At 45.1% G+C, this 13,773-nt stretch overlaps 1 protein-coding gene across 1 annotated transcript in view; it reads right to left on the bottom strand.

Moving 5' to 3' along the window:
* Window positions 1–13,773, bottom strand: part of LOC132816917 (FH2 domain-containing protein 1-like) — a 42,393-nt gene that overhangs the window by 12,598 nt on the left and 16,022 nt on the right. Inside the window, exons 6-11 of the mRNA XM_060826942.1 lie at window positions 12,987–13,087; window positions 7,091–7,161; window positions 5,799–5,906; window positions 5,485–5,555; window positions 4,901–5,018; window positions 1,526–1,690 (exon numbers count right to left, since the gene is read on the bottom strand). Of these exons, the coding sequence (XP_060682925.1) occupies window positions 1,526–1,690; window positions 4,901–5,018; window positions 5,485–5,555; window positions 5,799–5,906; window positions 7,091–7,161; window positions 12,987–13,087 (634 nt within the window). The remainder of the gene's footprint in view (window positions 1–1,525; window positions 1,691–4,900; window positions 5,019–5,484; window positions 5,556–5,798; window positions 5,907–7,090; window positions 7,162–12,986; window positions 13,088–13,773) is intronic.

The following is a 13,773-nucleotide window of genomic DNA, read 5'->3' as shown; positions in this document are numbered from 1 at the left end:
ACTGGGCGAATGGTAAGATTTTTGGTAATGTAGATGAGCGGAGAGATCTCGGTGTCCAGGTGGCCCTCACAGCGCCAGGGACCCGGGTTCAATTCCCGACTCAGGCGACTGACTGTGTGGAGTTTGCACGTTCTCCCCGTGTCTGCGTGGGTTTCCTCCGGGTGCTCCGGTTTCCTCCCAAAGTCCAAAGATGTGCAGGTTAGATGAATTGGCCATGCTAAATTGCCCATAGTGTTAGGTAAGGGGTAAATGTAGGGGTATGGGTGGGTTGCGCTTCGGCAGGTCAGTGTGGACTTGTTGGGCCGAAGGGCCTGTTTCCACACTGTAAGTAATCTAATCTAATCTAATCTTCAGGTACACAGATCCCTGAAAGTTGTCACCCAGGTTGATAGGGTTGTTAAGAAGACGTATGATGTGTCAGCATTTGTTGGGAGAGGGACTGAGTTTTGGAGCCACGAGGTCATGCTGCAGCTGTACAAAACTCTGTTGCGGCTACACTGAGATTATTGTGTACAGTTCTGGTCATCGCATTATCGGAAGAATGTGGAAGCTTTGGAAAGGGCTCAGAGGAGATTTACTCGGATGTTGTCTGGTATGGAGTGAAGGTCTTATGCGGAAAGGCTGAAGGATTTGAGGCTGTTTTAATTGGAGAGAAGAAGGTTAAGAGGTGACTTAATAGAGACATGCAAGATGATCAGAGGATTAGATAGGGTGGACAGTGAGATCCTTTTTCCTCAGATGGTGATGGCTAGCACGAGGGGACATAGCTTTAAATTGAGGGGTGATAGATAAAGGACAGATGTCAGAGGTAGGTTCTTTACTCAGAGAGTAGTAGGGAGATGGAACACACTGTCTGTAACAGCAGTGGACTCACCAACTCTAAGGGCATTTAAATGGTTGATAAACATGAATGAAAATGAAATAGTGTAGGTTAGATGGGCTTCAGATTGGTTCCACAGGTTGGCGCAACATCGAGGGCTGAAGGGCCTTGTACTGTGCTGTAATGTTCTATGGAAGAATTGTAATCTGTGAGGAGGACAGTGTGGAACTCCAAAAGGACATTGACAAGTTGGTGCAGTGGGTGGAGAGGTGGCATATGAGGGTCAATACAGTGTGACGTGATGCAGTTTGGTTGGAAGGACATTGAAAGACAATGGGGTTATAAAATAAGGGTTACAATTCCAAAGGGGATTTAGGAGCAGAGGGAGCTGGGTGTATATGTACACAGATCATTGAAGGTGGCAGGACATATGGAGCATGTGGTTAATACAGCAGGCAGTGTCCTCGGCTTTATTAATAGGGACATAGAGTACACGAGCGAGGAGGTGATAGTGAACTTGTACAAGCCCCCTGTTTGACCTCAGCTGGAGGAGTGTGTCCAGGTGTAGGCCCCACATTACAGGGAAGATGTGAATTCATTGGAGAGGGTGCAGAGACAATTTACAAGAACAGTCCCAGGGATGAGAAACTTCAGTGATGGAGAGAGATTGAAGAGACCTGACCCCTTCCATTCAGACTCACCAACCTGTGTTGCTGCAATGAATTTCTCTCCAAAGTTTTGGAAGATTTGGCAGCATTCCTCCAGTTTGAATTTCTCTTCATCCTCACAGAGATATTCAGCAAGTTGCTGACTCACAGCCTGCAGCTCAGTCACTGAGGCCTGCACTTCATCCAGCTGCCTCTCTGCTTTCTGCAAAAACACAAACAAATCATTGACAGGAGACCAGAGAACACAAGAGCATAACCCCTGTCCCCCATCCAGGAGTACCGACCCCTGACCCCCCTCCGGGAGTATCGACCCCTGGCCCCCATCTGGGAGTACCGACCCCCGACCCCCCAACCAGGAGTACCAACCCCTGACCTGAACAGGGAGCTCCAACTCTTGACCTCATCCTGAACTCATACAGCAACGGAAACAAACCCTTCTGTCCAACTTGTCCATGCCAACCAGATATCCTAAATAAATCTAGCCCCATTTGCCAGCACTTGACACATATCCCTCTAGACTTTCCTATTGAGATACCCATCCAGATGCCTCTTAAATGTTGTAATTGTACCAGCCTCCACCACTTCCGCTGGAAGCTCATTCCATACGCACACTACCCTCTGTGTGAAAAAGCTGCCCCTTAAATTCCTTTTAAATCTTTCCCCCTCACCCTAAACCTATGCCCTCTAGATCTGGACCCAGGGAAAAGATCCTGTCTATTTACCCCATCCGTGCCCCTCATGATTTTATAAACCTCGGTAAGGTCACACCTCCGCCTACGATGCTCCAGGAAAAACAGCCTCTCCCTGTAGTTCAAGCCCTCCAACTCTGGCAAACATCTTTGTAAGTCTTTTTCTGAACCCTTTCAAGTTTCACACCATCCTTTCTATAGCAGGGAGACCAGAATTGCATGCAGTATTCCAGAAGTGGCCTAACCAATGTCCTGTACAGCCACAACATGACCTCCCAACTCCTGTACCCCATGCATTGACCAAACGCCTTCTTTACTTCCCTGTCTACCTGGGACTTCACTTTCACGGAATTATGAACTTGCACTCAAAGGTCCCATTGAGTGTATAAGTTCTGCCCTGATCTGCCTTTCCAAAATGGAGCACCTCACATTTAGCGAAATTAAACTCCATATGCCCCTCCTAGTTGGGCAAGAGCACAGAGCCTGCCCTTAGGTCTACCTTCAGAAGGCAACCCTGATCCCTCGATTCTGACCTTGAGTAGAATTCATATCACAACCGTTGGAAGGAACATTATTCCTGCTCTGACCCCAACCTCAACCACAACAGTTGACCCCTCACCCAGGCTGCGACTCCAATGGTGACTATTGAACTCTGCAACTTAACCCCATCAAAGAGGACTGATATCCCAACTCTGACTCCACACATATCAATGACCCTTGACCCAAACAATAACTATTGATCCCTGAACCCGAACCTCACAAGGATTGCTGCTCTGCCTGGCCCCAGTCTCAAATGTCTGGTGTGTGATTTAAATATATCTTAATATTATTTATTTTCAATATTGATTTTTGAATTTGGATATGGTGGTACATTTTTCTCTGTGTGTGTCTGTAGGTTCAATAATGAATTTGAAAGTATTTCTGTAACCATGGTGATTTCATTTAAAACCACTTGATAGAGCGGTAACTTTCAGATCTAATGAATTTTTGTTCACATTAGGAAAGTTTACACTGAGCAAGTTAAATAATTGTACTTCAGTGTTTCTGTTGTAAATTTTATGATTTGTTTATTTTTATTTGGGAAAGCACCAAAGCTTGAAAATAATGTTTGTTTTAGCTTCAGTCTGGGGCAATTCTGCAAAAGGCCTTGGATGATGATGATCCGTAATGTTCCTGAGAGAAGGAGAAGGTAGAAAATAGAGTAAGAAGTTTTGTAACAGTTCCAAACTAGAAAGATTTGGATAAAACCCTGAAGTAGTTATTTGGGGCTGAGAATAGTTAAATTCGGATATAAAAGAGCTTCAGGAAAAGGCTATCAGATTTTCTAGACTGAGAGTTGAAGTCACAATTAAATTACATCTATTGAGGTGTGAGAGAAAAGGAGTTTTCACTGATATGAGCACAATGTGGGGATGTTTTGGGTGTCCATAAGGGAGTGTTTTGGGATTAATAGGACAATAATTTACTATGTGTTTCAATATCTCAAAGTATCTGTCATGTGTAAATAGTTTTCATCTTTCTATGTTGCCTTCATTAATTATATGAAATAATTTTCTGTTTTGTTGTTAAAACCAAATCTGCAACACTGTGCGTGTGTGCCTCAGTGAGAAACCACCGCATTACAATCAAAACAATGATCAACAGAACAAAAACAGTAATAGCTAGAAAAACTCAGCAGGTCTGGCAGCCTCAGTGGAGAGAAAGCAGAGTTAATGGTTCGGGTCCAGTGACCCTTCCTCAGAACCTCTTCAGAACTAGACCCTGAGATAACTCCAGAGAGGCCAGTATCCTGTCACCAAGTCATCCTTTATTTACACATGAACAGCCCTTGTCTATATTACTGCCTCATACAGAGTCAGCTCCCAGAATGTCAGCATCTCTGACACTCCCCTTTTTACCTGTCAGAGCTCCCTGGTTGGACCAGATTAACAGCACCAATAGTCCTCAAAATGTCAACTCTGCTAGACCTGCTGAGTTTTCTCAGCAATTTGTTTTTGTTTCTTGTTTCAGCAGTTCTTTAGTTTCTTTGTCATCAATAGAGCCAGGTTTGCATATAGAATTAGTCTTTGAGAGTGTGGTGCTGGAAAAGCACAGCCAGTCAGGCAGCATCCAGGGAGCAGGAGAATAGACGTTTCAGGCAAGAGCCCTTCATCAGGAATGAAGCTTGTGAACCGAGGGTGGAATGTTTGACCACTGGCAGTGGGGTTGGTCGGTGTGGGTGTCCCAGCTAGTTCCAACCTTCCAGCTCAGCACCATCCTCATGACCTGTCCCACCTGTCCATCTTCCTTCCCACGTATCCGCTCCAACCTCCTCTCCGACCTATCACCTGTACCCCCACCTCCATCCACCTATCGCAGTCTCAGCTACCTTCCCCTTAGCCCCACCCCCACACCCCTCCCATTTATCTCGCTACACCCTTGGCTCACAGCCCCATTCTGATGAAGGGCTTTTGCCTGAAGCGTCAATTCTCCTGCTCCTCGGAAGCTGCCTGGTCTGATGTACTTTTCCAGCACCATACTTTTCAACTCTGATCTCCAGCAGCTGCAGTTCTCACTTTCTCCCTTGGGATTGGACTTGTCTGGTACGAACCGCCCACTAACCATTCACTAACCTGGCTGTAATGACCACTCAGTAACCCCACTGGAATGACCACTCACAAACCTGGCTGTACCAACCATTCAGTAACCTGGATGTGCTAACCACTTACTAACCGCTCACTAACCTGGATAAAGGTTTCCATTTGCTGACAGATTTCCGGCTGTTTGTCCAGGCTTCCTTTCACCAGCTGAAGTTTCTGTTTCAGTTTCTCAAACTCAGTCTCCAGTTCCTGTTTGAATAACCTGGACCCAAGAGGTAGGAGGACACCAATCATTATTACCACTTTCTACCAAAAACAGGGAGCCTTCTGGGTGCTATCGAAACTCCCCACAATGTTACCACAGCAACAGGCCATCTCCACTATATGTGTCCTATTGAGGAATGGACGATGAGGAAACAGAACTGGATTCCTCATGGGGGAGTGGGGGTGGGGTGGGGAGGGGAGGGTGAACAACAGTTTGGCACCAGGTCAGAGTCTGAAGGGGTGTGGCACAGGACTGGTGCACAGGCAGGTGGGGGTTAAGGGGATGGGGTGGGGCTGACATATTTGTAATGGGGTTGAGCAGAAGCAAGAGATTGGGGTAAGAGTTTAGGGGTGAGGAGGTAGGGTTAGGGGTGCGATGGTTGGAATGAGAGGTTAGGGGTCAGTAATAAGGATGGGGCAGATCCCACAGTGACATCCCCCCATGCCCATCACAAGGGTGATACCTGGATGCTGCTCCGAGATTCTGCAGCCGGTTTGGGAATTCCAACAACTTCCTGTCATTCTTCTCCGCTTCCTGCAAAATCATTGAGTGAAAGGTTCAGCAAAAGGGAGAACAGATTCCACTCTGGCTGGGATTCCAGGTCCCAACCCAGGAAGGTCCTACCTTCAACAAATTCCACTCCTTCCAAACCACCCCCCCGCCCCATTCCCAGCCCCCACCTCCCACATCTGCCGTCCCAAACCCAGATGCCCCAACCCTCCCCCTCCACACTGAGTGCTCCGTGGTTCTCTGGGATTTCGAGCCCCAGTCACTCACCATCGCGACAAAGTGCATCAGGTTCATTCCCGGACAGTTCGACTTGGTCTCGGCAAGTTTCAGTAATGAGCTCATTCGGAAACCGACAGCATTCCCAGCGTAACCACCCTGACCCAGGAGAGAGGAGGGAGGGAGCGAGGGAGAGAGAGAAAGAGAGAGAGATCAGCAATGGCAGGACCCAACTCCTGAAGAGACAAAATTCCCAACTTCAACCGTTCAACAATCCATACCAACCCAGCTCTAGTAGCAGCTGCAAAGTGTGTGTGGGTCTGTGTCCCAGTGGGAGTCAGTGTGTGTGTGTGGGTCTGTGTCCCAGTGGGAGTCAGTGTGTGTGTGTGTGGGTCTGTGTCCCAGTGGGAGTCAGTGTGTGTGTGGGTGGGACCCCATAACCCAGAGAGAGTCCGTGTGTATGTGTGTGACTGTATCCCAGTGACAACCAGTGTATATGAGACTGTACCCCAGTGAGAGTCTGTGTGTGTGGGACCCATACACCAGTGACAGTCAGTATGTGTGTGGGACTGTACCGCAGTGAGAGTCCGTGTGTGTGGGACTGTAACTTGTGTAGGACTGTACCCCAGTGAGAGTCAGTGTGTGTGTGGGACTGTACCCCTTGAGAGTTCTATTCCATGTCCTGTATTTTGATTAACTTGTAATTTCTGTGAAACTGACACAGTTTTGATGTAGGGTTCTCTCATCTAGAAGGGCTAAGTCCGTGCCTCTGCCACGATGATGATTAAATTCCAGAATGGTTCCTGTACTAAAGGATATTCCTGAACCAGACAGGTTTTTACAGCTATCAATAATCATAATGTCACTATTAGACTGGATCCATTCTCCTCAGTCAGTCTGTTCTGGCTCCCCTGAGTGAGGAATGAATTGAGTGCCATTGTCCCTGCCATCTCTCAGTCCGGCTAAAATTCTGCCCGATCACAGTCCCCTGTCCCCTCTAAAAGTCTTAATAGAACCTGCCCCTAACACACACTCAGGAAATTTATGTCTGCTACTCAGCTGTAGCTGCATGCCTCTCCCCTTTCACTAGGGGAAAGGGAGGACTGCAGATGCTGGATATCAGTCGAGAGAGTGGTGCTGGAAAAGCGCGGCAGGTCAGGCAGCATCCAAGGAGTAGGAAAATCAATGTTTTGTGCATAAGACCTTCATCGGGAATACTTTTTGACTCTCCCCCTTTTACTCATTATCAGCACTCTGTTTTGACTCATTCTCAATCTCTGATGACCTGAAGTTTCTGACCTGCTGAATTTGGTAGCTGTTTGTGTTTGAAATGTTCTACTCACTGCGTTCATGTAGTTCCCAGCTTTCAGAACAAGCCTGATCACAGTGTGAAGCTCATCACAGTCCATTAGCTCTGAAAAACAGACAGAATGATTCTTGACACTGGAACTCAGACTGAGACAGTCTCTTTGCTCAGTTCCACCATTTCCTGATTGCAGCCCCTTGCACAAACTGGCATTTTCACTGACACCACCTTTTCAGCCTGGAACTCTGGAATTCCTTCCCTTCACCCCTCCTTGATGTCGTGAATCCTTTAGGACGCTCCTTAGAACCGACCCCTTTGACCCACAGTTTGGCTATTTTCCCAAATACTCCCACCTTAAATGTGCAATAATAATAATTATAAGGTGTGGAGCAGAATTAGGCCCTTTAGCCCATCAAGGCGAGAGTGGGTACTGCAGATGCTGGAGATCAGAGTCAAGATTAGAGTGGTGCTGGAAAAGCACAGTGGGTCAGGCAGCATCTGAGGAGCAGGAAAATCAACATTTCAGGCAAAAGCCCTTCATCAGGCTGGATGAGTTTAGGTGATAGGGAGGGATTTGAGGTTGGACGAGATGGCAGTGACATTGAGCATGTACAAATACACAATCCCTCATCCGAAATCCTTGGGGCCAGTTTGTCGGAATTCAGAATTCGTCAGATTTCAGAAAAATGACATTTTCACAGTGAAATAAAAACAATGACCGAACAGCAGACGCATGTGTCAATGGTATGAGCACCGAGACACAATGTTCAAATATCTCACCTACACAGACAATCTGCCACCTATCCTTTTTGTAAAACTTACTTTTGGACTGATCTCATTTTTCTTCTGTGTGTACAAGTATGTCACATTTGGTATTTACAAACTTGCTAATGCAAAAAGGCCTGGACAGGTCTTCTCCAAAGCAGAGGTTGAGTGTTGAGTCTGGGAGGAAGATATCCAAATGGAAAAGTCTCCATTGGAACAGTGACCAGCCAAAGGGGAGGGTAAATAATTGAGAGTGAGCTTGTTCATGCCTCCTCCTCGGGGACAGCTGCCAGTGCTGGATCATGCCCTCACATCATACGTGAGTGACGTGGTCCAAGTGGGTGTGGAGTCAGATCACCTGTCAGCACGGCAAAATGATGCTCCGCACTCCCAAAAAAAATTTCAGATTTCTGAGCTTTTCAGGTTTTGGAATTTTGCATACAGGATTGTGTCCCTGTATTATGGTCTGTGTATTACTCAGAAAACATTGCAGAGTGTGTGTTACTGAGCTAACATTGCTGTGTGTGTGTTACTGAGCTAACATTGCAGTCTGTGTGTGTTACTGAGCTAACATTGCTGTGTGTGTGTTACTGAGCTAACATTGCAGAGTGTGTGTTACTGAGCTAACATTGCTGTGTGTGTGTTACTGAGCTAACATTGCAGAGTGTGTGTTACTGAGCTAACATTGCAGTCTGTGTGTGAGTGAGCTAACATTGCAGTGTATGTGTTACTGAGCTAACATTGCAGAGTGTGTGTTACTGAGCTAACATTGCAGAGTGTGTGTTACTGAGCTAACATTGCTGTGTGTGTGTTACTGAGCTAACATTGCAGAGTGTGTGTTACTGAGCTAACATTGCAGTCTGTGTGTGAGTGAGCTAACATTGCAGTGTATGTGTTACTGAGCTAACATTGCAGAGTGTGTGTTACTGAGCTAACATTGCAGAGTGTGTGTTACTGAGCTAACATTGCAGTCTGTGTGTGAGTGAGCTAACATTGCAGTGTATGTGTTACTGAGCTAACATTGCAGAGTGTGTGTTACTGAGCTAACATTGCAGAGTGTGTGTTACTGAGCTAACATTGCAGTCTGTGTGTTACTGAGCTAACATTGCAGAGTGTGTGTTACTGAGCTAACATTGCAGTCTGTGTGTTACTGAGCTAACATTGCAGAGTGTGTGTTACTGAGCTAACATTGCAGTGTGTGTGTGAGTGAGCTAACATTGCAGTGTATGTGTTACTGAGCTAACATTGCAGTGTATGTGTTACTGAGCTAACATTGCACTCTGTGTGTTACTGAGCTAACATTGCAGTGTATGTGTTACTGAGCTAACATTGCAGAGTGTGTGTTACTGAGCTAACATTGCAGTCTGTGTTACTGAGCTAACATTGCAGTGTGTGTGTGTTACTGAGCTAACATTGCAGTCTGTGTGTGTTACTGAGCTAACATTGCAGAGTGTGTGTTACTGAGCTAACATTGCAGTGTGTGTGTGTTACTGAGCTAACATTGCAGTCTGTGTGTGTTACTGAGCTAACATTGCAGAGTGTGTGTTACTGAGCTAACATTGCAGTCTGTGTGTGTTACTGAGCTAACATTGCAGTGTATGTGTTACTGAGCTAACATTGCAGTCTGTGTTACTGAGCTAACATTGCAGAGTGTGTGTTACTGAGCTAACATTGCAGTGTATGTGTTACTGAGCTAACATTGCAGTGTATGTGTTACTGAGCTAACATTGCAGTGTATGTGTTACTGAGCTAACATTGCAGAGTGTGTGTTACTGAGCTAACATTGCAGTCTGTGTTACTGAGCTAACATTGCAGTGTGTGTGTGTTACTGAGCTAACATTGCAGTCTGTGTGTGTTACTGAGCTAACATTGCAGAGTGTGTGTTACTGAGCTAACATTGCAGTCTGTGTGTGTTACTGAGCTAACATTGCAGAGTGTGTGTTACTGAGCTAACATTGCAGTCTGTGTGTGTTACTGAGCTAACATTGCAGTGTATGTGTTACTGAGCTAACATTGCAGTCTGTGTTACTGAGCTAACATTGCAGAGTGTGTGTTACTGAGCTAACATTGCAGTCTGTGTTACTGAGCTAACATTGCAGTCTGTGTGTGTTACTGAGCTAACATTGCAGTGTATGTGTTACTGAGCTAACATTGCAGTGTATGTGTTACTGAGCTAACATTGCAGAGTGTGTGTTACTGAGCTAACATTGCAGTCTGTGTTACTGAGCTAACATTGCAGTGTGTGTGTGTTACTGAGCTAACATTGCAGTCTGTGTGTGTTACTGAGCTAACATTGCAGTCTGTGTTACTGAGCTAACATTGCAGTCTGTGTGTGTTACTGAGCTAACATTGCAGTGTATGTGTTACTGAGCTAACATTGCAGTGTATGTGTTACTGAGCTAACATTGCAGAGTGTGTGTTACTGAGCTAACATTGCAGTCTGTGTTACTGAGCTAACATTGCAGTGTGTGTGTGTTACTGAGCTAACATTGCAGTCTGTGTGTGTTACTGAGCTAACATTGCAGAGTGTGTGTTACTGAGCTAACATTGCAGTCTGTGTGTGTTACTGAGCTAACATTGCAGAGTGTGTGTTACTGAGCTAACATTGCAGTCTGTGTGTGTTACTGAGCTAACATTGCAGTGTATGTGTTACTGAGCTAACATTGCAGTCTGTGTTACTGAGCTAACATTGCAGTCTGTGTGTGTTACTGAGCTAACATTGCAGTGTATGTGTTACTAAGCTAACATTGCAGTTTGTGGGCTAATGGATTGTGAAGTTGATTGCTCTTAGGAAAGCAAATTAAATGCCCTTGTACTGCAGATAAAAGAAACAGAAAATATCAATCTCTATCTCTGTGTCCTGCCACTTCCTGCAAAAAGAAGAGTCTCAATATTGTCAGCACAACGCTGCAGGTAACATCCCCAATGTTCAAATATCTCACCCACACAGACAATCTGCCACCTATCCTTTCTGTAAAACTTACTTTTGGACTGATCTCATTTTTCTACTCTGTGTGTATATGTATGTCACATTTGGTATTTACAAACCTGCTAATGCAAAAAAGCCTGGACAGATCTTCTCCAAAGCAGAGGTTGAGTGTTGGGTCTGGGAGGAAGATATCCAAATGGAAAAGTCTCCACTGGAACAGTGACCAGCCAAAGGGGAGGGTAAATAATTGAGAGTGAGCCTGTTCACGCCTGCTCCCTGGGAAATCAGTACAAAAGAGGGCCTACAGTTCTCTACTGCTGAAGTCTACTCAGAATCTACACAAGTCCAACTGGTCACATGGCCTTGTACTTGTTAAAGGTTGTGAGGTTCCCTCCTCAACTACCCACCTCCCAGACAGTGCATTCCGATTCCCACCACCCTCTGGGTGAATAGCCCTTTCCTTAAGTCCCCGCAAAACCTCCCACCTTTCACTTTAAAATTATACCCCCTTGTACTTGACCCTTCAATTAAAGGGAACTGCTGCTTTCTCTTAACCTTACCAATGCTCGTCACGATCTTATATCACTTCATACTGCTCCTCTTCGCCTTCTTTGCTCTAAACAAAGCAACCTGAGCCTATCCAGCCTCTCTCCATCACTGAAATGCTCCATCCCAGGCAATATCCTGGTGAATCTCCTCTGCACCACCTGCAGTGTAATCACATCCTTCCTATATTGTAGAGGCCAGAACTGCAGACAATACTCCAACTGGGTCCTAACCAAAGTTCTGAACAGCTGCAACATAATCTCCCTGCTCATATAATCTGTGTCATGACTAATAAAGGCAGGTGACGCATTCTAAACCACACTATTAGCTAGTTTTGAGAAGATTTGTACCTCAGGTTGAGGTTCTGGATGTAAGTTTGTTTCGTGAAAATGAACCTTGCAGCTCAGTGAGCAAACCTACATCTAGAACTGCACTATTAACCATGTTCTGCCAACTTCATGAATCTGTGGGCAAACACCCCAAGATCCCTCTGTCCTCCTGAGCTACCTGGTATCCTGCCATTCACTGAATACTCCCTTGTCTCGTTCCTTCTTCCAAAGTGTATTCCATCACAAATCACATGAGGGCTACCCAAATCCACAATTAAAACAATAACTGGGTATTCAGAAGGGTCCAACTAGAAGAGCATTGCTGAGGCCACAGAAAAGTTGAGAAGTTCATCATTTAATGTTTTTGTTTAAACTCCAGCAGCAGGAGCCAGCACAGAGATATCACTGATATTACAGAATAAGGCAGCAACTGTTTACTGACACTGTGCCTGGAACAGGAAACAGTTGTTAAATCCAAAAGGATGTATTCAGGAAAGACATTAGGGAAACACCAATCAGTTATTAAGAATACAATCAGGGTGATACATCCAGAGAAGCCAGGCAAATGGCAATTTACTAACAAGAGGCAGGAATCCTCTACTTTGACCACTTCTTCCAGTACAGCTGTACATCAGATCAACACTGCTACCTTGCAGAATTAAATGCTTTTCAACAACAAAATTAATAATCACATAAAGGAGAGACAGAAAACAGCAGAAAAAGTAATATTTCCAGGAAGATTTAGTTTCAGAGATGGGTCAAATAAAGCATAGAGTTGGACATCTTAGAGAAAACAATAAAGAGAAAGAGATAGAGAATAGCTATCAAATTAGCTACTAAATCAGAAGCTGAACAAGTAATATACACAACTGGGAGTATGGCTGATGATGTTATAGCTTGCAGAGGGGTAAAGGAAGCAGCAGCTACTTTAAAAAAATACAATTACTTTAACCTCAGAACAAATAAAATTTTTAAAAGAGCAAGATTTAACAGAAGAATTCAGTAATTTCATTAATGATCTCTACAGATTAAACTGTAGCAGTTCAAGCAGATAGACTACCCCTTCCCCTGTCATGTCTCAATCTCCTTTATTCAAAGGAAAACAATCCCAACAATGTCCACACTCTCTACATCTCTAAAACTCTGAGTAGCTCAGTGTAAGTTGAAATTGATGCTATCGTACAGTAAACTACAGCTTGTTTAAGATGGATATCCTGCAGCACAGCTCGCCCTTGGGCTGTCTACAGCTCTGCCCTGGTAGTGGAACTGGCTTTGAATCCCTGTGCAGGGGAACAGAGCTCACTCAGTTACACTGAGCAGCTACATGGAGTGTTTAAACCGCGTGTCCCAGAGGGAACCCTCACCTCGAGCCGCCTCAGTCATGGTCCGTATCCCGAGACACAGCCCCTCAAGCCGAGGTCCAAACTCCTCCTTCAGGATCATACTCTCCAACCGTTCCCTGTAACTGGGAGGGAAGGTCAGGGCCATCAAACACAGAAATCACAGGGTCAGCAGTCTACATTGACAAGGTCACTCAACCAGAGGTCAAAGTGCACTGGGTCAAAGATACACAGAATGAAACAGAGCCAGAGCAGCTGTAGATGGAGCAGACATTTCTCAGACAGAGATGAGAAGATATTTTTTTCTCTGACGGTTGTGAGTCTTTGGAATTCCCTTCATCAAAAGGCAAAGGATGGAGAAGCATTAAATTTTTTTTTGAGACGATTTGTAGCTCAGGTTGAGGTTTTGGATGTAGGTTTGCTCGCTTGCTAAGATCTTTAGTGAGCCTCCGGATGAAGCACTGGTGGTGTAGCCCACTTTCTGTTTATATGTTTGGGTTTCCTTGAGTTGGTGATGTCATTTTCTGTGGTGACATCATTTCCTGTTCTTTTTCTCAGGGGTTCGTAATTGGGATCCAAGTCAATGTGTTTGTTGATAGAGATCTGGCTGGAATGCTAAGCTTCTAGAAATTCTCATGCGAGTCTCTGTTTGGCTTGTCCTAGGATGGATGTGCTGTCCCAGGCAAAATGGTATCCTTCCTCATCTGTATGAGCCCACAAACCCACCACCACACTAAAACAGCAGCTAATGAACTTGCAAGACACTATACAGACAACAAGCAAAACTAATGTCATTTACAAAATACTATGC

Source organism: Hemiscyllium ocellatum, chromosome 6 (genome assembly GCF_020745735.1).
Source record: "Hemiscyllium ocellatum isolate sHemOce1 chromosome 6, sHemOce1.pat.X.cur, whole genome shotgun sequence".
In the NCBI taxonomy this organism is placed as follows: domain Eukaryota; kingdom Metazoa; phylum Chordata; class Chondrichthyes; order Orectolobiformes; family Hemiscylliidae; genus Hemiscyllium; species Hemiscyllium ocellatum.
This window is presented reverse-complemented; position numbering and strand designations above follow the sequence as displayed.